The sequence below is a fragment of the Carcharodon carcharias genome, chromosome 4 (genome assembly GCF_017639515.1).
Source record: "Carcharodon carcharias isolate sCarCar2 chromosome 4, sCarCar2.pri, whole genome shotgun sequence".
Lineage (NCBI taxonomy): Eukaryota > Metazoa > Chordata > Chondrichthyes > Lamniformes > Lamnidae > Carcharodon > Carcharodon carcharias.
This window is the reverse complement of record NC_054470.1, coordinates 59,220,254-59,244,817: the sequence shown is the minus strand read 5'-3', so window position 1 is coordinate 59,244,817 and position 24,564 is coordinate 59,220,254. Positions and strand designations below refer to the sequence as shown.

Sequence of the window (24,564 nt, the reverse complement as noted above, 5' to 3'; positions counted from 1 at the left end):
GGGACTTTATCAATCAATCTTTACTGCCGTTATTTTTTCTATTACTATTATCTTGCTTACGTTAATTTTGATGAGTCCCTGCCCTTGATTCAGTTACAGCTTCTCTGGGATATCTGGCATGCTGACCTCTTACTCAACTATAAATTGTGATACAAAGTAATTATTCAGTCTGTCTACCATTTCCTTATTTTTCGCTGACATTCGCTTGTTTGTTTTCAAGGGCCTATCTTGCTTCTGACCAACCTCTTTTTCCTAATATAATTGCAAAAGCTTTGTATTGATTCTCACATACCTTGCAAGTTTCTCTTCATAATCCTCTTTTTATAGCTCTACCTGCTTTGTCACCCTTTTCTTTCTCTTTGTATACTTTCCAGATTTGTGAAGGAGCATTTGGTGGTTGAACACATCAGGGTAGATGAGGTTGATGTGTTATGACCATGGCGATTGGTTTGACTGAGTAGATTTGAAGAGAGAATTGTGGGAAAGGTAAAAATGGAATTGAATGGCAGCAAGAGTAAAGGAAGTTTAGAGAAGAGAAGATGGCTCGAGAGGATGAAGAGATTGAAGATCGTCCTTTGAGGAAGGGGTGGTGGCAGCAATTTGAAAGGCACAGTTATGATACCTTTGCAAAGGAAGCCATTAACAAAGTCAACTGATAGGTTAAGGAAAGGTAGTTGAGCCAAGAAAGGAAATCATGGTTCTCGAGGAAGAGATGAGCCCAGAGATAGAGGATGGGTGAGGAGAGAGGAAAAGCTGCAGAGTGATACAGTGTCAGTTCTGGGAAAGGTCAGAGTTCGAGGACAAAGAGCCCATTTGTTCTGTTTTGTGAGTGAAGGAAGATTTGCGCAAACGAAAAATGGAATTGTGGTTTGTTGTGGTGCCAGCAAGCAGATGTTTTGAACAGTTTGAAGGGATTGTGGACTCAAAAGGAAAGTTTCATAGAAGCAATGAAGCATTCCTGAATTTCAGGTTACCAGAATTTTGAAAAGAAAAGGAGCCATTTTGAAAGACTGAGAGTGTGAAATGGGAACAAAAATAGAAAATGCTGGAAAAACTCAGGTCTAGCAGCATCTGTGGAGAGAGAAACAGAGGTAATGTTTCGAGTTCATATGACCCTTCTTCAGATCTGAAGAGAAGTGGAAATGTGAGTAAAATTTATACTGTTTGAGGGGAGTGGAGCAGATGAAGCTGGATAGAAGGCCAGCGGTAGGTGGGGACAAGGGAGATTGACAAAGATGTCATGAACTAAAGGACAAAGGGAGTGTTGATGGTGTGGTAAGGGTTAAAAAAGATAGTGGCGTAAAGATTAGAAAGCAAAATGTAATAATAGCAGAACACGGGTAGCATTGTGTGAAAGAACAACATGGGACAAGTAACAGATGGCCCTGTGGGGGAAGTGGGGAGTGGTGGGGAAATAAAGGATACAAATCGGATAGCAGGGGGGATAAAACCATGGATAAATGAATAAAAATAAAAATGAGTGGATAAAAAATAAAAATGAATGTAGAAAAAGGGGATTAAAAAAGGGGGGTGAGGATAGAGGAAAGAGTTCATGGTCTGAAGTTGTTGAACTCAATGTTAAGTCCGGAAGGCTGTAAAGTGCCTAATGGGAAGATGAGGTGCTGTTTCTCCAGTTTGTGTTGGGCTTCACTGGAACATTGCAGCAGGCCAAGGACGGACATGTGGACATGAGAGCAGGGTGGTGTGTTGAAATGGCAAGAGACAGGAAGGTCTGGATCATGCTTGCAGACGGACCGAAGGTGTTCCGCAAAGTGGTCACCCAATCTGCGTTTGGTCTCCCCACTGTAGAGCAGAGAATGCATAGACCAAATTGAAGGAGGTGGAAGTGAAGCGCTGCTTCACCTGAAGGAGTGTTTGGGCCCTTGGATGGTGAGGAGGAAGGAGGCCTAGGGGCAGGTGTTACACCTTCTGTGATTATATGGGAAGATGCCATGGGAAGGGAATGAGGTGTTGGGAGGAGTGGACCAGGGTGTCCCAGAGGGAACGGTCCCTACGGAATGCCGACGGTGGGGGGGGGCGGGGGTGGTGAAGGGAAGATGTGTTTGGTAGTGGCATCATGCTGGAGTTGGCGGAAGTGGCGGACGGTGATCCTTTGAATGCGGAAGCTGGTGGGGGTGAAAAGTGAGGACAAGGGGGATCCTATCATGGCTCTGGGAGGAAGGAGAAGGTGTGAGGGCAGAGACGCGGGAGGTGGGTCAGATACGGTTGAGGACCCTGTCAACCACGGCTAAGGAAGAAGGAAGACATGTCAGAAGCACCGTTTTTTGGAAAGTGTCATCGTCAGAACAGATGTGACAGAGACGAAGGAACTGAGAATGGGATGGAGTCCTTACCAGAAGTAGGGTGTAAGGAGCTATAGTTGAGGTAGCTATGGGAGTTGGTGGGCTCGTAAAACAGTATAAATTTCATCACATTCCCACTTCTCTTCAGCTCTAAAGAAGGGTCATATGGATACACAACATTAACTCTGTTTCTCTCTTCACAGATGCTACCAAACCTGCTGAGTTTTTCCAGCATTTTCTATTTTTGTTTCAGATTTCCAGCATCTGCAGTATTTTGCTTTTATCAGTATGAAATGGGAATTGGGTTAGGACTAGAAGCATCAAATTAAGATGGTTAATACTTGGGTAGATTAATCCCAAAAGAGCTCAGACAATCCTCTTGACAGCTGGCTCTCGAAAGATAAAGATGACAATGTTGCCAACGAACTCAGTGTAAAAAGCCTGGAGAGATGACCGAAGAAGAGAAAACCTGCAGAACATGTAAATGAAGATGTGCCACAGGTGGAGATTTGTAAAGTTAGACCCCTCCGCTGTCTCTAAATTGTCAAAGTGCTTGCCTGACATCCAGCACTGGATGAGAAGCAACTTCCTCCAACTAAATCTGAGCCATTGTCTGTGCTCTCACCCAGAAACTTTGCTCCCTAGCTGCCAATGCCATCCATTTGTCTTGCAACAGCCTAAGGTTGAAATCCTCATCCAAAAATCCAGGCTGACGGTCCAGTGCAGTATTGAGGGAGTGCTACATTGTCAGAGGTACCATCTTTCAGATGAGGAGTGAAACTCAGGCCCCATCCACCTTCTCAGGTAAAAAAAAGTCTCTCAGAGCAGGAAAGTTATCCCTGGTATCCTGGCCAATATTTATTCACTCAGTCAGCTTGCTGTGCACAAATTGGCTGCAGCTTTTCTTACATTACAGCAGTGACACTTCAAAAAGCACTTCATTGGATGTAAAGCACTTTTAGCATATCCTGAGGTTGTGAGAAGTGCCATATAAATGCAAGCCTTTTTCATCTGTTGTCCTTCCTTCAGAATGATTTGCATTTATAGATCCCCTGTCACAACATCACGACCTTCCAGAGCACTTTACAATCGATAAATCACTTTTGAAATGTGTCTTTGTTGCAATGTGGGAAACTTTGATTGAAAATCTTAGGAAATGTGCCCCATAATTCCCAGCGGTTCTTCCAACAAATTTACAATGATGCAACACAGCGGAAGGTCTGGGAAAATCCAGGGCCAGTTGGTGTTGTTGCTCATTGACAAAGCTGTGGAGCTCCTTATATATGGCAGCTGCCATTTCCTTTGAACTTCCATCCGAAGAAATTATGCTGAGAATTGGGTTAGTGCTATGAGGATGATCATTGCTTGTGGAATATTTTCTTTGAAAAAGAAATTGATTGAAAATAATTAAGCAAAGTATTTATTTTTGCCGTGATGTGGTGTGTAACAGGATGAGATCACAGTTGGCGAATACCATGAACTGTTTCTTTGGCAACAGGAATCAGGTCAACTTCCTACTGGTCTCATTTAACACCATCACCAGAAGTTCAATACCATCTGCTGCATGTCCAGTTTGTCGATGGTCTGACAGAAAAGCCAACTGGGGGGAGGGGAATAAAAAAATAACTTCTTTGCACCCGGCTTTTCCTGATATTAGATGGAAACTCATTCAGCAGTAATGCTGCATTCTCTCCCCCACACCCCACACACCCCAAAAAAAAACTATGTGACTGACTATCTTGGTAAATGAGAAAGACCTGAAAATTTATTGTATTGCTTTTCTAAAGGTAAATGTCAGTGTTAATAAGTATTCCAGTCGATATTAGTTTTTGTGTGACCTTCAACTTTCACTTGGTTTCTCAGCATTCTTTTCTAAGCTCAAATACCTCATTTCTGACATGTCCAGGCATGCTTTGATAAAGGAATCTGCTTATTTGTGTCTGGACTTGTTGAGTCCTGCTTTCCATGTGATGAGCTTGTCAGTACAATTTGTGGGTGTTGCCAGAGCACTGAGAGAAGACTGTAAGCCAAGTATATTTGTTCCTCTGTACTGTTTAAACAGCTAGTTAGTCAGACCAGCAGAGGCTGAAATGGGTGCACAGCTGAAGCTTTGGGCTATTTTGGACCACACCACTGCTGATGTTACTTTAGCTTGTCGCACCAACTGATTTCATACGTTTTTAATTACATTATTGGAGGTAAGACATCGGAGTGGGAGTAGACCGTACACCCCTTGATCTGGCTATCACGGCCAATCTTCACTTTCAACGTGCAATGTGGAAGTCATGTATCTTGCCGCATTTCCTTCCCCCTCCCCCGCCCCTGCTAGTTGGCAAAGCTGGTTTCTGCTGAACATGAAGGCGGGACTTTTACATTGAGAATCCGCCTGCCATTTTGGACACTGTGAAAACCAGGCCCAAAAATCTGTCTATCCCAGCTTTGAATATATTTAATGATGAAGCACTCGCAGCCCTTTGGGGTAGAGAATTCCAAAGGTACATAACCCTCTGAGTCCTTAATGATTATCCCCTTATACTGAAACACTGTCCCCCGTTTTCAAGATTCCCCAGTTAGTGTTCTTTCAGTGTCTACCCTGTCAAGTCCCTTCAGAGTCTTATGTTTCAGTGATATCACCTATTATTATTTTAAATGTAAGAGGATATAAGCCCAGTTTACTCAGCCTCTCATCATAGGACAGCCCTCTCATTCCATCTAGTGAACCTTCACTGTACAGCCTCCAGGGAAAGTATATCCTTTCTTCTGAACCACTTAGTGCAACACCTTGAGCAGGATCTGTTGCCAGAGAGTCAGTGCCGTTTCAAAAAAGGTCAAGGAACCATTGATATGTTGTTTGCAGTTAAACAGCCCCAGGAGAAATGCCAAGAACAGAACATGGACCGCTACATCACGTTTGTTGACCTGACCAAGGCCTTTGAGAGCCTTTGGAAGGCTGCTGAATATGAGGATGGGACTTCTACATTGAGGATGCGTCTGCCATTTTGGATATACCACAGAGTCTCAACAGTCTCACACTGATTCGATAGTTCCATGCTGGCATGCTCATGCGTATCGTGGATCATGATGAGTCTTCTGACTCAACCTCAGTCACTAATGGAGTTAAATAGAGCTGTGTGTTAGTGCCAATCGTCTTCAAATTTTTTCTCAACCATGCTCTCTGATGCCTTCCACAATGGTGATCTTGTCATCGAAATCAGATATTGCATGGATGCAAAGCTCAATCTGAGACAACTTCAGGGCAAAGACCAAGGTTGCCAAGATCGTACTTTGTGATTTCCCGTTTGCAGCTGGCTTAGAGTCGAACATGCAATGTAAGCATGAACAACTTCTCCAGTGCATGCGACAACATTGGCCTTATGATCAGCACAAAGAAAATTTAAGTAATTTACCAGCCTGCTCCAGGAGAAACCTGTCTCAAGCACAAGGTTTCAGCCCATGACCAGAACCTGTCAGCAGTGGATAAGTTCATTTATCTCGGCAGCAGCCTTTTTTGAAGCGTCTATATCGATGATGAGATGCATACAAGAATTGTCAAAGCAAACAGAGCCTTTGGCTGACATCGAGCATCAGTCTAGGAATGAAAAAGAATAAGTTTGCCTACCAGACTGAGAGTCTATAGGGCAATAATCCTACCCACTCTGGACCACACATGCAAGACTTGGACTGTGTACCAGCATCATGCCAAGAAGCTCAACCACATTCACTTGAGCTGCCTTCAGAAGCTTCTAAAGATCAGGTGGCCAGATAAAGTATCAGACACTTGAGGTGCTCACCTGATCTGGCATGCCAAGCATCCACATGATGTTGAGACAGTCAAACTGAGTTGGGCTGGTCATGTAGCCAGAATGCCTGACTCTCACTTACTAAAGCAAATCTTCTATGGAGAGCTTGAGTCTGGGCTGCACTCTCACGGGGGTCGAAGGAAGCACTATAAGACCACTCAGAAGGCTTTATGTAGGAGTTTTGAGATCGACCCAAGTCCTGGGAGAAGCTCATTCAGGATTGATGCACTTTGTGCAACCAAATAAAAACTAGTGCGCCTACTACTAAAGCAAGCGCATATCAGAAGCAGAGAAAACGCCAAGAGAGGAAATCCTGAGCCTACAACTCATCCAAAACTCAATCGTCTGTGGTGTCCTGTCCTGTTTGCAGCTGAACCTCCAGGCAGATTGGTCTTAGCACCTGCGTACCTACCAGAACCCTACGAAACACTCCAGATGATGAACATGGTCATTTTCGCCACGAAGGCCCAACAAGGTCCTTCCTTAGATATGGAAAACAAAATCGTGCACTGTCCTCACAGAATCCCAATACAATTGTAGCCCGGCCTCCTTATACTGCACCACAACCCCTTGCAATAAATGCCAACATGCCATTTGCCTTCCTGATTGCTTGCTCCCTGCATGTGTTCTTTGCATGCGTACACCCAAGTCTCGTTCGACATCAATCTTTAAAAGTTTCAGGCCTTTGAAGACAACTTTCTGCTTCCCTATTCTTACTACCAAAGTGAATACCCTCAGATTTCCCCTTATACACCACTGCCACCTTGTTGCCCACCTGCTTAAACTGTCTATATCTCTTTGCAGCCTCTTTGTATCCTCACAGCTTGCATTCCCATCTAGCTTAATTTTGTCAGTAAACATACTCTCTAACTCTTTGTCTAGCTTATTCATGTAGATTGTAAATCGTTGAGGCCTTGTTGCACTTCCCTATAGTTACTGCCTGCCAACTTGAAAATGCCCCATTTATATGTTTATATATATTAATACATTATATATATATAATACATTATATAATATTGCAAATTGTGTAAACATATAAAAAAGTAAATATTATTTAAATATATATCAATATTTATATTTGTATATTTTTAATATATCTTATACATTCTATGTTTATACATTATAATTGTTATAATTGTTTCCTGTTCATTAATCTGTCTTCCATCCTTGCTAATGGATTATCCCTGACTCAGCGAGGCCCTTAACTTGGGTATTCAGTTTTTGTGTGGTGCCTTTTGAATGCTTTTGGAAATTCAAGCATACTACATCTACTGGCTCCCCTTTATCTCTGTTATAGTTACATCATCAAGAAACTCTAATAAATTTGTCAAACAAAATTTCCCTTTTTTGGAACCCATGTTGACTTTGATCATGCCATGATTTTCTAAGTGCATTGTTAAGTATTTAATAATAGATTCCAGCACTTCCCCAAAGACTGATGTCAGGCTACTTGGTCTGTAGTTCCCTGTTTCTCTCTCCTTCCTGTCTTGAAGAGTGATGTTACATTTCCTAACTTCTAATCCACTTTAATCTAGGGAATTTTGGAAAATGATAGCCATTGTCTCTGCAGCCTCCACTTTTAGAACCTTAGGATGTAGGCTATTAGCTCCTGGGGATTTGTTGGCTTTTAGTCCTGAAGTTTGCCTAATAATTTTTGCTCTGCCAATTTTAAGTTCCTCACTCTTCTTAGCCCCATTGATTACCTTCTACTTCGGGTGTGTAATTTGTGTCCTCTGTTGTGAAGATGGACACAAAATATTTGTTCAACATCTCTTGTCATTTTTTCATACCACATGATAATTTCTTTTGTCTCTGCCTCTAAGAGATCAATGTTTATTTACTACTCCTTTTTATATTTACAAAATTTCTTACAATCCGTTTTTATGTTCCTGGCATATTTACTCTCATTCTATTTTCTCCTTTTTATGAACTTTTTGGTTGTCGTTTGCTGGTTTCTAAAACTGTTCTAAACCTCAGGCTTGCTTTGCCACATTCTAAATCTTTTTGTAAACTAATACTGTCCTTAATTTCCCTGGTAAGGCACGGATGAAACCTTCTGAGTATTTTTAATGGAAACTATTTTTGTTGAACAATTTGAATCATTTCTTTAAATGTTCCTCACTATTTATTGACTACTATACTTTTTAGTCCATTTGCCCAATAAAACTTGGCCACCTCAGCCCCTATACCTATGTAATTGTCTTTGTTAGTTTAAGATCCTTGTATTGGACTTGAGTATGTCAGCCTCAAACTTCATATAGAATTCAATTGTATTATGATCACTTTTCCCCAAAGGATCTTTACTATGAGATTGCTAATTAACCCTGCCTCATTACACAATATTGGACCAAAAAAAGCTTTATCCCTGGTTTCATAACGTCTTGTTCTCGGAAGTGTCACAAAAGCATTCTACAAACTCATCTTCCAGATTACCTTTGCCTATTTGATTTGTGCAGCCTATATAAAGATTAAAGTTCCATAAGACCATAAGACATACGAGCAGAAATTAGGCCTTTCGGCCCATCGAGTCTGCTCCGCCATTCAATCACGGCTGATAAGGTTCTCAACCCCATTCTCCCACCTTCTCCCCGTAACCTTTGATCCCCTTACCGATCAAGAACCTATCTATCTCGGTCTTAAATACACTCAATGACCTGGCCTCCACAGCCTTCTGTGACAATGAATTCCATAGATTCGCCACTCTCTGGCTAAAGAAGTTTCTCCTCATCTCTGTTCCCCATGGTTATTACATGCCTTGTTACAAGCTCCAATTATTTTTCTTGCTAATTTCTCTAGTCAGTTATATGACTACTGTTATGTGACCAAAAACTACCCCGCACCCTTTCTGACCCTTGTTATTCCTAATCTCCACCCGTATTGATTCTACTTCCTGCTCTTCAAAGCCAAGATCCTTTCTTACTGCTGTCCTTATGTCATCCTTTAAGGGTCCTCCTCTTTTTCATTCTGTCATTTCAAAATGTTATCTACCCTGGAATATTTATTTCCCAACCATGGTCACCTCATAATGCCTGTCATAGCGAATATATCAAACCGATTTACCTTTACAGTCTCAGGAGGCTTGGTCTGCCATTAATATTGAAACCTATATCTAGATGCTGCATCCCTTTCCTCAGTTATCCTACTCTTAGACTTAAAGGCTTTTGAACATCCGTTTTAGAAGTTTTCTGACTTTAATTTGGGAGATACATCCCTAACCATATCATCTCCCCACTTGTTAGATCAGCTATAAATTAACTGGATCTTATTAATTATTAATCTTATTAATTAATCATTATTTTTAAGTCCCTTCATGATCTCAACCCTTGCTATCTCTGTAACCTCCTCCTGTTGACAACTCTCTCAGATCTCTGTTCTACTAATTGTGTCCGCTTGCTCATGTCACCACTCCACTCCAGGTTTGCCTATTACACCTTCTACTGCCTAGGCCTTCTCTTTCCTCTTCTAACATGCTTCTTTAAAGCCTATCTCTTTGACCAAGATTTTGGTCATTGGCCTTAGAATCTTCATAGGTGTCTCAGTGCCAAATTTTGTTTGATAATCGCTCCTGTGATGTGTCTTAGAATGTTTTCCTGTGTTATTAATGCTGTATATATGAATGTTGTTTTTATAAAGCCACAGTTTGGGCAGTCAGCACTTAATGAACGTGGAATAATTTATAAATACATAAATTTTTTAGTTACCTTGAACTGTCGATCTTTGCCAAACTTCATACAGTTGTACGCTAAGCTGTTTTAGTACAAAAGCCAAAGTAATCTCTGCTTTCTACATTCTTGTCCAACACCAGCCACTATTATGTATTCGACTTGCACAAACAAAATATTTCCATAAATGGAGTATCCTCATCCTTCACTGCACCCCAGTCTCACACCTCCACCCCACCAACCCGCTTCCCTCACAAAGTTAGTGATAGGCCACAGTTTATAAGATATCTTTTAGGAACCTAGTAACCATTGAGTTAAATTTCAGAATAGTGATTGGTGTATTACTGAATTAGTTTCCTTCAATATTGAAAGCGATAAAACAAACCATAAACAACTGAAGTTACATCAGAAGAATTTGCTTTGCATCACCTATTCATTACTGTCTGCCCTCATTTTAAAGTCTGTTGAATGGATGGGAAACAGCTCATTCTACTTTGAAACTGTCTACCCGAAAAATAATGAATAGCTGTCAAATGTGATTTATTATGAATGTAGATAATGTGAGTGATAGTAATTGCATGTAGCTGACGCCCTTGAAATTAGTATGGGAGTCAAGGCTTTTTTTTTTTTAGCGAATGATGCAGATGTTTGTTGATGATATGATTTAATTTTACAAGATTTAATGGAGCATAAATAAGTGAGCCATACATTTAGAACAGTTCTTTCCTTGCCTTTTTCTCATGCAGTTTTGGCTGTTGGCTGTTACGAAACTATAATATTTTTCATAATATTAATGTAGGCTTATGGGTGTGAGTGTGAATGGCTCTGTCTGTGTGGCTGATTTATTTGAATTCAAGTCAGATAGACTGCAAGGTTGAAATTATCAAAAGAGTTAGGTGTAAAGCAGAATTTTGAAATTGAGATGCACAAGTGAGGATGAGGGTTCCACAGAAAAGGTGTGAATGAAATTAGCATTTTTAGATAAGGGGAAGAGTTGTTGGATTTTCAAAGGAGACATGATAAGGCAAGATGAATAAGACAAGGTTATTATGTTGATTTTACCCAAATGTACTGGTCACATTGACAACATGAAAGATTTTTATATTATGGGAAGGTAAATTTCCAAAGACCTGTAGAACAATGGAATTTACAGATTAAAGAGGAAGAAATGTATTTAAAGAGGATGGAAAGTTATGTGGGAGTGTGGCTGTTTGAGATTGAAAGGTACACCATGTGAAGCAGTCCTTGAGGAAAAGCATCTAGCCACTTTTGCAGAAGTCTGCTGTGTAACTAAAGTTGAAAAAAGCCTTTGAAATTCCACTGCCGAGTGAGTGCTGTGGTAACCTTGCTGGATTGCTTATTTAAATTTAAAATCTATTTTAGACTGTTGGGGGTGTGTCGTTGGGAGCCTGTTTAATTAAGAATTTTGGGAACTGTTAAGACTAAATAACCGTGTAATTACAATCTTGTGTGTGTTTATTTTTTTATTTTGCTAATAAATGTTTTAACTTAATTTTAAAATCTCTAAAGGTGCAGTGGACTCAATTCTTCTGAATTCAGTACATAAGCTTTCTCATAATAAATACAAATTGCAGAACCATTGTGATAGCGTGGCCAAGTTTCCCTTGTGGATTTGGTCCGCCTGGCACATTTCACCTGCCATGTCATAACATGGCATATATTTGAACACCCTTGTACTCTTAGCTAGCTGATACTTAAATCTGAAATCCTATATTCAACCTTAAAGCTGGTGGTTTCCAATGTTTCTGACCCAGTAATTATTTAATAATAAATAGTAGAAAATATTTCATTTTAAGCAGACCTTCAGCACCTATGTACTTCATAAAAGTTTATTTAAAGCAGCTGGCTGTTTTTGCATTATACTTGTGCAGCCCACCAGAATGTACAACTTTAATTATGTTTTTAATGGACAATTTTTAAAGAGTTTGTCTTATGAACCTCCAACTATTGATGACTGTGATGATAAGCAGGCCTCAAACTGCCATTTGTTGAGAATTTCATTTTATGGCCTCAAAAGTTCGCATTGGATATGGAGCTATTCCAATATACTTAGCAGCCATGAAAAGCCTCGATTAAACAGTAGGTTCCTCATCTAATAAAGGGCTATCATTACCACTGTAAATCCTGGGATTTCCATGAAGCTTCATCATTCAATTTGATTTCTAGCTTGAGAAGGGAGAAGATTGGGACCAGTTTCCTCTGGCCCAACTGACAGCCACAGCATTCTACTTTTGGACATGTTTGTGCCTCAGCAGGAGGCATCCCTCAGTCATGTAGCTGCTGATTGAAAATCTCACAACTACAGTTTGTCCAAATTTACTTGCTGTGGATAATGAGTCCTCTAGGTTAGGACGTAGACATCAAATTATTGATGGATAGGATCTTGCCATTTTAGCCTAATCAGCCCTAGCATGTAGAAATTGGCAACCTTGAAAAATTAGATTCTGTACGTATTTTAAACATCTCCTGCAGGATTGTTCCTGGGTTTGGAAATGGAGGTCTAGGAGGAAATGAAAGTAGATAGCTGACTCAAGGCAGGAAACAGATGATGGGGTGAGACTTGGGAGTGGTTGGAATTTTGTGGAGGTTTAAGATATGGGGCAGAATTTTCCCGTTGGCGTGTGGGGGTGGGCCTTGCAAGCCGACGTGTAAAATGACAAGCGGTGATGTCGGGCGAGCATCACGGCACACCATCGCAATAATTCGGAGAGCGGGCGCGCGATGATCTCCGATGCGCGGCCACCATTAATTAACGGGTCACTTAAGGCCCTTGAGGCACCAGTTCACAGCGATTTTTCAGAGCCTGTGCGATCCTCAGGTCAGCGCAATGGGCAGGCTGCTAGGGCACATTTGTATAAACCTCATCCACGAGTGGGAAAAGAGGGGTCAGTAGGGTGGTGAATGTGCTCAGTCAGATCTTTAATTTGGAAAGTTACTGATACTTGCCTGTGTGAGCTGAAATAATTCAAAACTCATACCAGCTGCTTGGACAGGACTCTCAATCTTCAGGTCAGCACTCTACAATGAAGACCCTTTTTGGGGCCTGCAGGTTTCAGGAAGCCTTCCCTTAGCCTGGGAATGGGAGTTGTGCTTTCCACTGCAGGTGCCTCCTCTGAGGAGGAAGGGAGGGCCAGAAGGGGGAAGAGGCCAGGAGTGCACATTTAGCCTCCTGCATCTCCACCAGATCCTCCCCCACACCCTGCTGGCCTTCCAGCGTTTGCTGCCTCATGGATGACTCCAGAGTCACATCATCAGCTACTGACTGAGCATGTGACTGGTCCCCTGCAGTCCTCCGACAGCTGGCTCCATGGGCACTCTCTGCCTCCACCGGTTTCTCCAGTGATTGTGAAGTGCCCTCACCGCTGTGCCCTGGGACATTAGCCGATGATCTAATTCTCACCGAGGTGCTAGTACCTGCGCTGGTGCTTGCCTGGCAGAGATGGTGTGACGCTGGTGGGTCAGAGACTTCATGGCCCTCAGATGTGAGTGGGGGCTCCTGTGCCGCCGCCTCCTGGCCCTGCTCCGCTGATGCTGAAAGGAAAAACAAGGCCATTTGATTAGTTAACCTGGAGACAATGTCAACGTGCATCCCTGTCCCCTGGATCATTATGCACTCATCCTTCCATAAGCAGTGGTCAAGCCACGTTGCAAACTTCAATCACTGAGCATTCAGCAGTGTCATGGTTGCTGGGACACTAATGGTGACCTCACTGCTGGGCTAACATACCGGACCGTGGCACCCTAGCCTCACCGACAGCGGTGGACCTGGGCCCATGGCGCCTCTCCAGATCGAGGGCCTCCTGCTCAAAACTGGTAATGATCACCAACTGGGCCAGCCCTCCACCGCTTGGTGGCATTATGAGCAATCTTCACCTGAAAAGGAGAGAAGAGCATTGATTAGTGCAACTTGTACCTAGATTCTCTTCGCTACCGTCCCACCCCAACCAGAGTAGGACATTGCAGGGCTCCAGTGCCTCCTCACCCCGCAGCTGCCACACACTCTCACAAAGATGCCAGGCCTGTCTCTCTCCCCCCCCCAGCATTGGCCAAATGCTGCCTACATCACATTTGGCACCACATGGTCTAACCTTGCAAAGCAAGGAGGCACAAGCAAGAGGAGCGCAGAGGGCAGCAGATCGATCGGTGCCTGCTACCTGGAAGCTCCCATTCCAGCATGCCATCACCCTGACTTTGACATGTCCTGGAGTTCCAGCACTGCGCCAAGGTGCAGCTCCTCCAGGTTGCCTCCAAAACAGTCATGTGGGTCTCAGTGTACCACATGCTGCGAGAACCCATCACATCACCACCCTCTCAGGGTGACCTAGGCATGGGCAATATCTGCTGGCCCACTCAGCAAAGGACACATGCCGTCAATGATTCAATGCAGTCATTACACTCAGACTTGGGGGGGCACCGGGGTGGGGGGAAGCCTACCTGCTGGGTTAAGCGACCAATGCCAATGTGGTACTCATCCTTCCCGAGCACAAGAGGTCATTGAAGCGCTTGTGATACTGGATCCACGTGTGTCGCACTACATGGGAGCTAGCTATCTCTGCCACCTTCTCACAGGCACGTTTGGTCATGTTGGGGGGCCGCCTCTTCCCGTCCCTGGGAACGCTGACCTCCCGCTGTGCTGCCACTTCCTCGAGGAAGGCAGCAAGGTAATCGTCTGGGAAATGAGGGGCACAGTGACCCCCTGCCCTACCTGCTCTCCAGCAGTGGTCTGGGGAGCCCTTCTGCTGACCATATTTGACAGCCTTTACAAGGACTGCAGGAGCTCATTTAAACAGGCCGCCGGGTCGCCATTGGACCCCAGCGGTCATAGCAGTCCTGCCAGCGCCCACCCACTCCCGCTGTCCTCGGGAGCCGCAATTCACACTGGGTGGGCCTTAATTGGCCTGCCCTCATAAAATGGCAGTGTAGACTCGATTGTGGGCGGCGATCAAGTCCGCGCCTGCCCGCTCTCGCCTGGCCTGCCCGACAGGCAGATAATTCTGTCCATGGTGTTAGCTCTAGGAAAGGTGCTGCAGCCAATGGTAATGGGGTTGAGTACGTTGGCAGGTAATTTTCAACTTGCCTCTTTTCTTTTGTATGTAAACAGGAAACACCCTTGACAGCAGAAAGCAAGACATTTTTTGGGAATATCTAATTGGTCATTTTGTTCACAGTTTATTTAGATACGAGCCTGGACTAAATTGCCTAGAAGGCTGCAATGTAATACATTGGATGCAAAAAAATGTATCTCGACTTTGGATTATTAGCATTATTATAACATTAGCAGCTTAACAACAACTCCATTAGGAGGTGATGCCCCTTCATAATCATTTTAAAATCCAGGATTCACTGAACAGTACATATGGGGGTAAACATCCTGGTGTGCACCTACCAGGCAAACATTGCATTCATAATTGGCTGTAAACTCTTGTTTATATCATGCTAGGTTAACCTGATAACTGCAGACTCAGCCAGTAGTTCTTATTTTAAAATGGTTCTAAATTGTATAACGTGCCTGGCCATGTGTTTGGGTACTTGTGACATTCTAAACTACTCCAAGCTATGGTTTCACAATTAACCCACTCAGTTAATCCAATGTCTTGAAACAGCAATGCATTTTCCTTATACTTATAAAAGTGAAAACCTACAAATACGGGAAATCTGATGCAAAGGCAGACAAAGTTGAAAACTCTCAGCAGATCAATCAGCAGCTATGGAGGAGACAGACAAATTACTGTCTTACTGATAATAGGAACGGAAAAGAAATCATGGGGAACAGCACTTAAAAAGGAGAAGGCAAAGGCAAGGGGAGACAAAAGACGCAGGCATAAAAGGGGAAGGAGAATGGCATAGAGTATTTAAATGGAAAAGAGCAGATGGTCAAATTACTGAATTGATATTAACATGATACACTACAACCATATTTAAACCATGAACCAACAAGAGTCTTCACAAATCTACCTGTCACATGTGCATCTGTCCGTGACAGTATTGGTAGCAGTGACCAACACACAGTCCTTGTGGGGGCAAAGTCCCATCTTCACACTGAGGACACCGTGCTAAATGGGATATAGTCAGAATGATTTTGCAGCTCAAAGCTGGGCATCCATAAAGCACTGTGGGCGATCAGCAGCTGCAAAATTGCATTCAACGGTAATCGGTAACCTCCTCACTGCCATTATCATCAAGCCAGGGGACCAACCATGCTTCAATGAGAAGTGTAGGAGAGCAAAATCGGAGCAACATCAGGCATACCAAAAAGGGAGTGTAACCTGGTGAAGCTACAACACAGGACTACATGCATGATAAGTAGCAGAAGCAGCATGCTATAGACAAAGCTCAACGATCACACAGCCAATGGATCAGATCAGAGCTCTGCCGTTCTGCTAAATCCAGTTATGAATGGTAAAAGACAAAATAACTAACTAGTGGAGGAGGCTTCAAAAACATCCCAATCCTTAAAGATGGGGGAGCCCAGCAAATCCGTGCAAAAGACAAGGCTGAAGCATTTGAAACCATCTTCAGCCAAAAGTGCCTAGTGGATGATCTATCTCGGCCTCCCCCTGAGGTTGCCAGCATCACCAAGTCTGTCTTCAGCCAATTTTATTCACAACGCTTGATATCAAGAAACCGCTGAATGCACTGGATACTGCAAAGTCTATGGGCCCTGACAACATCCCAATTGTGATACTGAAGACTTGTGCTCCAGGACTAGCCGTGTACTTTGCCAAGCTGTTCCAATACAACCACAACACTGGCGTCTTCCTGATAATGTGGAAAATTGTCCAGGTATGTCCTGTCCACTGAAAGCAGGGCAAATCAAGCCCGGTCAATTACTGCCACATCGATCTACTCTTGATCATCAGCATAGTGATGCAAGGAGTCGTCGACAGTGCTATCAAGCAGCATTTACACTGCAGCAACCTGCTCACTAACCCTCAGGTTCATTTCCACCAGGGCCACTCAGCTCCAGACTTCATTACAGCCTTGGTCCAAAAATGGATGAAAGAGTTGATCTCAAGGGGTGAAGTGAGAGTGACTGACCTTGAGATCAAGGCAGCATTTAAACAAACGTAGCATCAAGGAGCCCTAGCAAAACTGATGTCAATGGGAATTGAGTAGGGGGAAGAACTCTCCACTGGTTGGAGCCATACCTAACTCAAAGTAAGATGGTTGTGATTGTCAGTGGCCAATCATATCAACCCCAGGATATTGCTGCAAGATTTCATTAGGATAGTGTCCTAGGCCCAACCATCTTCAGCTGCTGCATCAATGACCTTCCCTCCAACATAAGGCCAGAAGTGGGGATGTTCACTGATCGTTACACAATGTTCAGTACCAATCACAATTCCTCGGATACTGAAGCTGTCCATGTTCATTTGCAGAAAGACCTGGACAACATTCAGGTTTTGGCTAATGAGATCAAGTAACCTCCAAGCCTCACAAGTGCCAGGTAATGACTATCTCCACAAGATAGAATCTAACCATCTCCCCATGATGGCATTACCATCGCTGAAACCCCCGCCATCAACATTCTGGGGGTTACCATTAACCAAAAACTGAACTGGACAAGCCATATAAATACTGCAGCTACAAGAGCCGGTCAAAGACTGGGAATTCTGAGGTGAGTAACTCACCTGACTCCCCAAAGCCTGTCCACAGTCTACAAAGCACAAACCAGGAGTGTGATGGAATACTCTCTACATGCTTGGCTGATTGCAGCTCCAAAAACACTCAAGAAGCTCAACACTACCCAGGACAAAGCATTCCGCTTGATCGGCACCCCATCCACCAACTTAAACATTCACTCCCTCCACCTCCAATGCACAGTTGCAGCCATGTGTATTATATACAAGATGCACTACAATAACTCACCAAGGCTCCTTCAGAAGCACCTTCCAGACCTGTGACCTTTACCACTTAGAAGGAGAAAGGCAGCAGACTTATGGGCGCATCACCATCTGCAAGCCACAAGCCATCCTGACTTGGAATTACATCGCTGAGCCTTCACTGTCGCTGGGTCAAAATCTTGGAACACCCTTTTTAATAAATAAAGTAGAAATGTATTTAAATATGTCCCCTCGTGACAATGTCACATGAGCTGGGACATGATTGTGAAGTTAAAATTTATTTATCTATTTTATAAAAGCTTCATCCTGTCTGGATGAGGTTTCCTGAAAAATGGGAAGGCTTTTGGGCTCTTCGCTTGCCCGCCAACCTTAAGGTTGGACGGGTAGCGTTGTTAACAAGTTTAATTACTTTTTTAATGGCCTTAATAGGCTGGTGACATTTCGGCAGTCGCGAGGCCGCCTGCAGCGCGCGCCCACCAAACAAAATATCAAAATGACACACGATGATGTCGGGACACATGCCCGATCGCCCGTCATTTTACTCATCAGCGTGCTGGGCCCACCCTCACACGCCAATAGCAATGTTCTGCCCCTGAAATTGCCAGCAGCTGGGTGACCTAGAGAAACATACATGACCGTTTAGAGTGATCAACAGCAAAAGAGGTGAATTCTTCTGATACATTAGTCACTCAGATGAATAGAAAGCGGAGTTACTTTATGTTTCAAGTATAAACATATAAAGGGGGTGTTTTGGCAGATATTTAGGTCTTAAAGCTTTCCAGCTTTTAGAATTTCATGGTTAGTTTAGAGTTTGCTTCTTTGATTGTATTGTTGTGTTCGTGATCTGTACCTAAGTGGCATATAAAGAGTATTGTTATGACATGACATATGTGTGCCAGATGGACCAAACCCCCGAGTGAAATTTGATCGTGCTATCACAATAGTTTTGCAATTTGTATTTATTACAAGATGTGTGTACTGATTTCAGAAATAATAAGTCCACCAAAACCTTTAGAGATTTTAAAAATTAATTTAAAATATTTATTACCAAAACAAAAGATTTCAAGCACATACATAAGACTACAGTTACTACTGTAATAACCCCTAAAATTCCTAATTAACCTGACTCCCAGTTACACTCCCTTTAAGTCAACGATCCACAATAGATTTTAGATTTAAAACAAACTCAGCAAGTTAACACAATACCTTGGGTAGTGTAATTCCAAATGGCTTTTCTCCAACTTCAGTTTCGTTAAGAGAGCAGACTTATGCACAAATGCTGGCGGCTTCATTAAAGCTATTTCACACTCTCCTGTTAGATCTTACATAGCCTTGTCTTTCCAGGTAGCTTTTAATTCTGCTTTATATGTTTCTCTTTTTAATATGTAAATACTATTGTTCCATATGTCTTTGAAACTGTATCTTCCTCATAATATAAAAACTTTCATATTGCTACTATTGCCAGTAATCTTTGGGAAAAATAAACACACCCCTTAGCCTTTCTTATCTGGCTAGTTGTAACCAAACTAAGTAAGATCCCTTTGAAATCCAAATATCCCTTCGTTTATCTAAGAATGCAAATTCCCTTCACACCTTGCATGTTAAACCAGCATCCATGTTTACTCATTAGCATGTCAAGCACCTAGCTTATTTTGATGATTTAAAGCTTGCAGCCTGCTTGACTACAAATGTAATTAAATCACACACAGATAGACCCAACTATACTTACCCCCATAAACCTACCTTACAAGAAACCAGAAAAATATTATTTTAAAAAATGTTAGTTTCATGATAGTATTTCTAATAATCAAAACAGAGAATGCAAGGCTATAGATATCAAAGTGTACAGATGTGTCAACTAGTGACATGCATATGTTCATATTTTCCTGAGTTTAGGGATGGTGATACTTAAGCAAGCAAATTCTGATTAAAATTACTTACATTTTTATAGCATCTTTCATGGCCTCGGGATGCCACATTGTTCTTTACAACCAATGCGATACTTTTGGCGTGTTGACACTGTTGTAATGTAGGAACAGAGGCTGACAATATTCATGTAACAAGATTCCACAAACAACCATGTGATAATAATCAGATAATCTGTTTTAATGATGTTGGTTGAAGGAAAGATACTGGCCAGATCGGGGAGAGTTGCCCTGATCTTCTTCAAAATACTGTCATGGTAACTGTTACACCCACCTGAGAGGGTAGACGGGACCTCGTTTGAACATCTCATCTGAAAGATGGCACCTCATTGTGCACCATTCCCTCAGTCCTGGATTCTCAGCCTAGATTTTGTGCTCAAGTCCATGGAGTGGGACTTAAGCCCAAGACCCTCTGACTGGGGAGAGAGTTACCACTGAGCTGACACAGTTAACAGAGCATAAGGTGGATTTACCCAGCATCAGAGGATCTTGGGGGGAGCGATTAACACAGCTACAGTAGGATGCTCTTCATCCAACGTCTCAGAAACCAGCACCATTGCTCCAGGGCAAGGCAGGCAAACAGCTCATAAGACAAGTTGTATATGTTCTGAAAACTTGCTTACCACCAGTACATATATAGATTCTATTCCGTTCAACAGACTGATTGCTAGCATGTCAACTATCAAAGGAATTTAATCTTAATAATTTATATCAACCTTAGATTATGATCTCAGTTATAATGTGATAGTCGTTAGGTAGTACAGAACTTGAGTATTGCTGAAAAAAGAGACATGTTGAAGCATTTCATCTTGCACTCATCAAGACACTTCTCAAGAATACCAATATATGGGAAAAACAACAATTTGTACAGTATGAGAAGAGAGTTTTGATTGGTTGGCAAGTAGACTCTGATTGGTAGAGGTGTTGCCATGGAGAATGCACCAATGATGGTGACTGACAGTTAGCTGCCAAATATCGTTTGAAATTTAAACCAGGCAGGTTGACCCTGATTTGTCAAGGCATTGCTCTGAGGAATGAGTCAGTGAATGGCTGTCACTTATTTTGTTTAGCTGAAACAAGCGCAATGTGTGTATATGTTCTTTCTGTCTGCAAAGCACAGGGCCCTGTGTCAAACAATACTTGGCAGTTAACTGTCAGTCACCATCACTGATGCATTATCCATGACAATGCCTCTACCAATCAGTCTACTTTCCAACCAATCAGCACTCTCTTCCCATAAATATGTTGTTGTTTCCTCTTATGTTGGTATCCTTGTGAAGTGTCCTGATGAGTTCAAAATGAAAAGCTTTGACATGTCTGATTTTTTTCAGCAATACAATCTGATAATCAGCAATACAGATAATGCTGAATTATTGTTATGCCATTGATCTACCTTCGTAACTCTGCACTGGAAAATAGCAGTAATGTTGAGACACAGAATAAATATTTTCATATTTGTAAACCATCAGAATTTTGTACTATCAGGAAGTAGGGTGTGCTGCAGATGATAACCACAGAGAGCACAAATATTTAACCTACTTCCCTGTTAATTGCTTTGAACTGTAAGTGATCTGTTCATCTTATACACGCTGTTGGTTAAACATTCACACAGTGTACGTGCAGGATGCTGAGCAGGGAGCAATGAATTATATCCTTTTAGTTCTCATCAACAAGGATTGTCACTTGTGAATGAACAATGAGATGAATGATGTTCCATAGTTACCTGCTTAGTATTTAGGATTATGAATATCCTACCATGAATTTAAGAATTTCAAATGACAGGTTTAGTATTGCGATGATTGTTGGGCTCTCTCCCTACCACAACTGATGACTTTCTTCTCCCTTTAATAATTGAAAATTTAAATGGAAATGGTTAGCTAAAATGTTCAAAATTTCTTCCAAAACTTGAAGGAAAATAGGACATGCACCTACTTAGTCCATTATTGAGTCTTTCAGAAACATCCCAAAATATTTCATATATAATATAGTTTAAATACAATGGCTATTATATTGTATGCAGCAACCATTTGTGCATAGTAAGATTCCCCAAGCAGCAATAATTTTGGCTGAGGGAGGAATGTTGTCCAGGACAGTAGATCTTTCTGGGACCTTAAATATCAGAGAAGGTAGGAAGACCTTAGCTTAACCACTCATTCACCGAACAACACTAGTGACAATGGAGCGATTGACTGTAGAGGAAATTTCATAGTTCAGTTAGAGAGCAGATGGGACGCAATGAAAATATTCTGATTTCCTTTGACATTATTATTATGAACAAAATAGAAATGGTCCAACTCATAAGGTGTTTTTCTAAGAGAATACTTTCATGTTATGTTCAGTTTTCCAGCTATCAATAACACAGGTGCTCTGTGCAACTCCATAAGAATTATATAATTTTGTTTCGTTCAATCACAGAACAACAAAGAGGCATCAGACGTTTTATGATGGCAGCTCAGCCAACCCGGTAGGAGTTTGTCATATTTCAATGGCTGACCCATTCTGTCGGAAAACTAGAGAGGTGAGTACCATATCATGCAATAGGAACAACAGGTATCTCGCCAACTTGAAGCACAGATAATACAACCAAATTTGAATGTGTAATATGATCCTTATTCCACAGAACCTTCTGACTAAGCAAAATAGGCAATTGTACCTGTGCAAAGTGAAAACAGACTCACATTTTTTGGGAAGACTGCGAAGTATAGTTCCCGGGAGAACCTTTTTAAATTAATCAAATGTAAATGGGGTTATGAATATGGTAGCGTCATATTAAATTATTGGATTATCAGTCCAGAGAATCTGGAGTTTAAATCCCATCATGGCAATTTGCACTCAGTTTTAAAAATCTAGAAATTTTTTAAAAAGCTGGTATCAGTACAAGTGCTCATGAGGTCATTGGTTAGGGAAGGAAAACTGCCATCCTTAACAGTCTGGGTCTTCATGTGACTCCAGTACCAGGCCAACATTTCTGACTTTTAGCTGCCCTCTGAAGTGGACTAGCAAACCATTCAGCTTTATGTTTTGTTACTTAATATATTTGTCATCACCCTGAGCTCTAATCTTCAAGTTTAGCAAAAAATAGGTTATATCTGCAGGACTTTTTAAGTATAGTTGTTGGTAGAATGGATGATTAAATTACAGCTGTCTGATATGGTGTAACCTATTAGAAAGTCTGCTTTAGATTACAGTTTGGGGTGTGTGTAGACCAGGCAGTGGGAGCTGAAACTCACTGGACCTAACTTAGTTTGGGTATGTATTTTAAGGCCTTGCAGCATAAGTATGGTTCTTCCTTTGCAAACAATGCAAATTCACTTCTCCACATTCGATACAAATTATCTAGGCCAGCATTTATTGCCCATGCCTAATTTCCCTTGAAAAGGTGGCGGTGAGCTGCCTTCTTGAACCGCTGCTGTTCCTGTGATGTAGCTACACCCATAGTGCTGTTAGGGAGGGAGTTCCAGGATTTTGACCCTGCTACTGTGAAAGAACGGTGATATATTTCCAAGTCAGGATGGTGAGTGGTTGGAGGGGAACTTCCAGGTGCTGGTGTTCCATCTGCCTGCTGCCCTTGTTCTTCTAGATGATAGTTGTCTTAGGTTTGGAAGGTGTTGTCTAAGGAGGCTTGGTGAGTTCCTACAGTGCATCTTGTGGATGGTACACACTGCTGCTACTGTGAGTCAATGGTGGAGGGAGTGACTGTTTTTGAAAAATGAATGAAAAAAAAGACAATTGCAAATCGTGGAAATCTGAAATAAATATAGAAAATGCTGGAAAAGCATGATAGGTTAGCCTGAATATGTAAAGAAAAGCCACCAGTTAACCATATTTTATTGAAATTAATGATGAAGCATATATACAAAAATCTGAAAAAAAAACTGAAATCTGATGATGGCTATTCAGCTGACTGACTAGCCATGTACCTCTGCCATATTTTATTTACATCTCAACATGCAACACAATTGCCGTTTAAATGGATCTAACATCTATGGCAGTGTATCTGTTGGGGGGGCGGGTGGTGCTGTGTGCTATAGGAGCAGGATGTTTTATATTCTTATTTATTCATTCTTGGGATGTGGGCATCACTGGCTAAGCCAGCATTTATTGTCCATCCCTAATTGCCCTTGATTAGGGGGCATTTAAGAGTCAGCCAGATTTCTGTGGGTCTGGAGTCACACGTAGGCCAGACCAAGATTTCCTTCCCTAAAGGGGAACCAGATGGGTTTTTATGACAATCGGCAATGATTTTTGTGGTCATCATCCAGATTTAATTCCAGATTTTTACTGAATTCAAATTTCACCATCTGTCATGGTGGGATTGGAACCCAGGTCCCAAATGCAATACCCTGGGTCTCTGGAATACTAGTCCAGTGACAATGTCACTATGCCACTGAACCCAAGAAAGCAAGGTGATGATGGATAGAAATGGATCCAATACTGAGATGCACTCTTCTAAGCATTTGTTTACAGAGATACGCATTCAGCCGATATCCTTCTCTGTTGTTCCTCTGTTTCTTTCATAATCCTTAAATCTCACTGGTAAGGAGATAGACTGTTGGTCTCGTTGTTCACCAAGTTTCCGGGTGCCCATTGTCCTTGTGTTGCCACTATCAGCACACAGTTCCAGAAATTTGTTGCAGCAAAATATTTTAAGCTGAATAGTTCGGTAAGAAAGTCTTAACAAGGTCCCTCTCCAGTTTTGTGTCATTGTTTTCATTCACTGACATCCATATGCCAGGTGAGTAGTTAACCTTGATCACATACATTGGCATAGATAGGGTAGCTCCAACATCATGTGATTAAAGAAAGAACTTGCAATTACTTACTGGGTTTTGTTGGCTAATTTGTACACAGCAAAATCCTGCAAACAGAGGTATGGTATGAGGGATGAATGTTGACCAGTACAAGAGAAGAACTCCTTACTCTTCTTTGATAAAGTGCCAGGGGATCTTTTTGTGCTCTATACCCCCTTAAATACTCAATGGCACATGTTAGAACCTGTGCAAACATTG

At 42.0% G+C, this 24,564-nt stretch overlaps 1 protein-coding gene across 1 annotated transcript in view; it reads left to right on the top strand.

The window, feature by feature from the left end:
- Positions 1-24,564, top strand: part of LOC121277352 (methylthioadenosine phosphorylase) — a 210,576-nt gene that overhangs the window by 117,760 nt on the left and 68,252 nt on the right. The window contains exon 5 of the mRNA XM_041186728.1: positions 21,971-22,073. Coding sequence (XP_041042662.1) covers positions 21,971-22,073 — 103 coding nt within the window. The remainder of the gene's footprint in view (positions 1-21,970; positions 22,074-24,564) is intronic.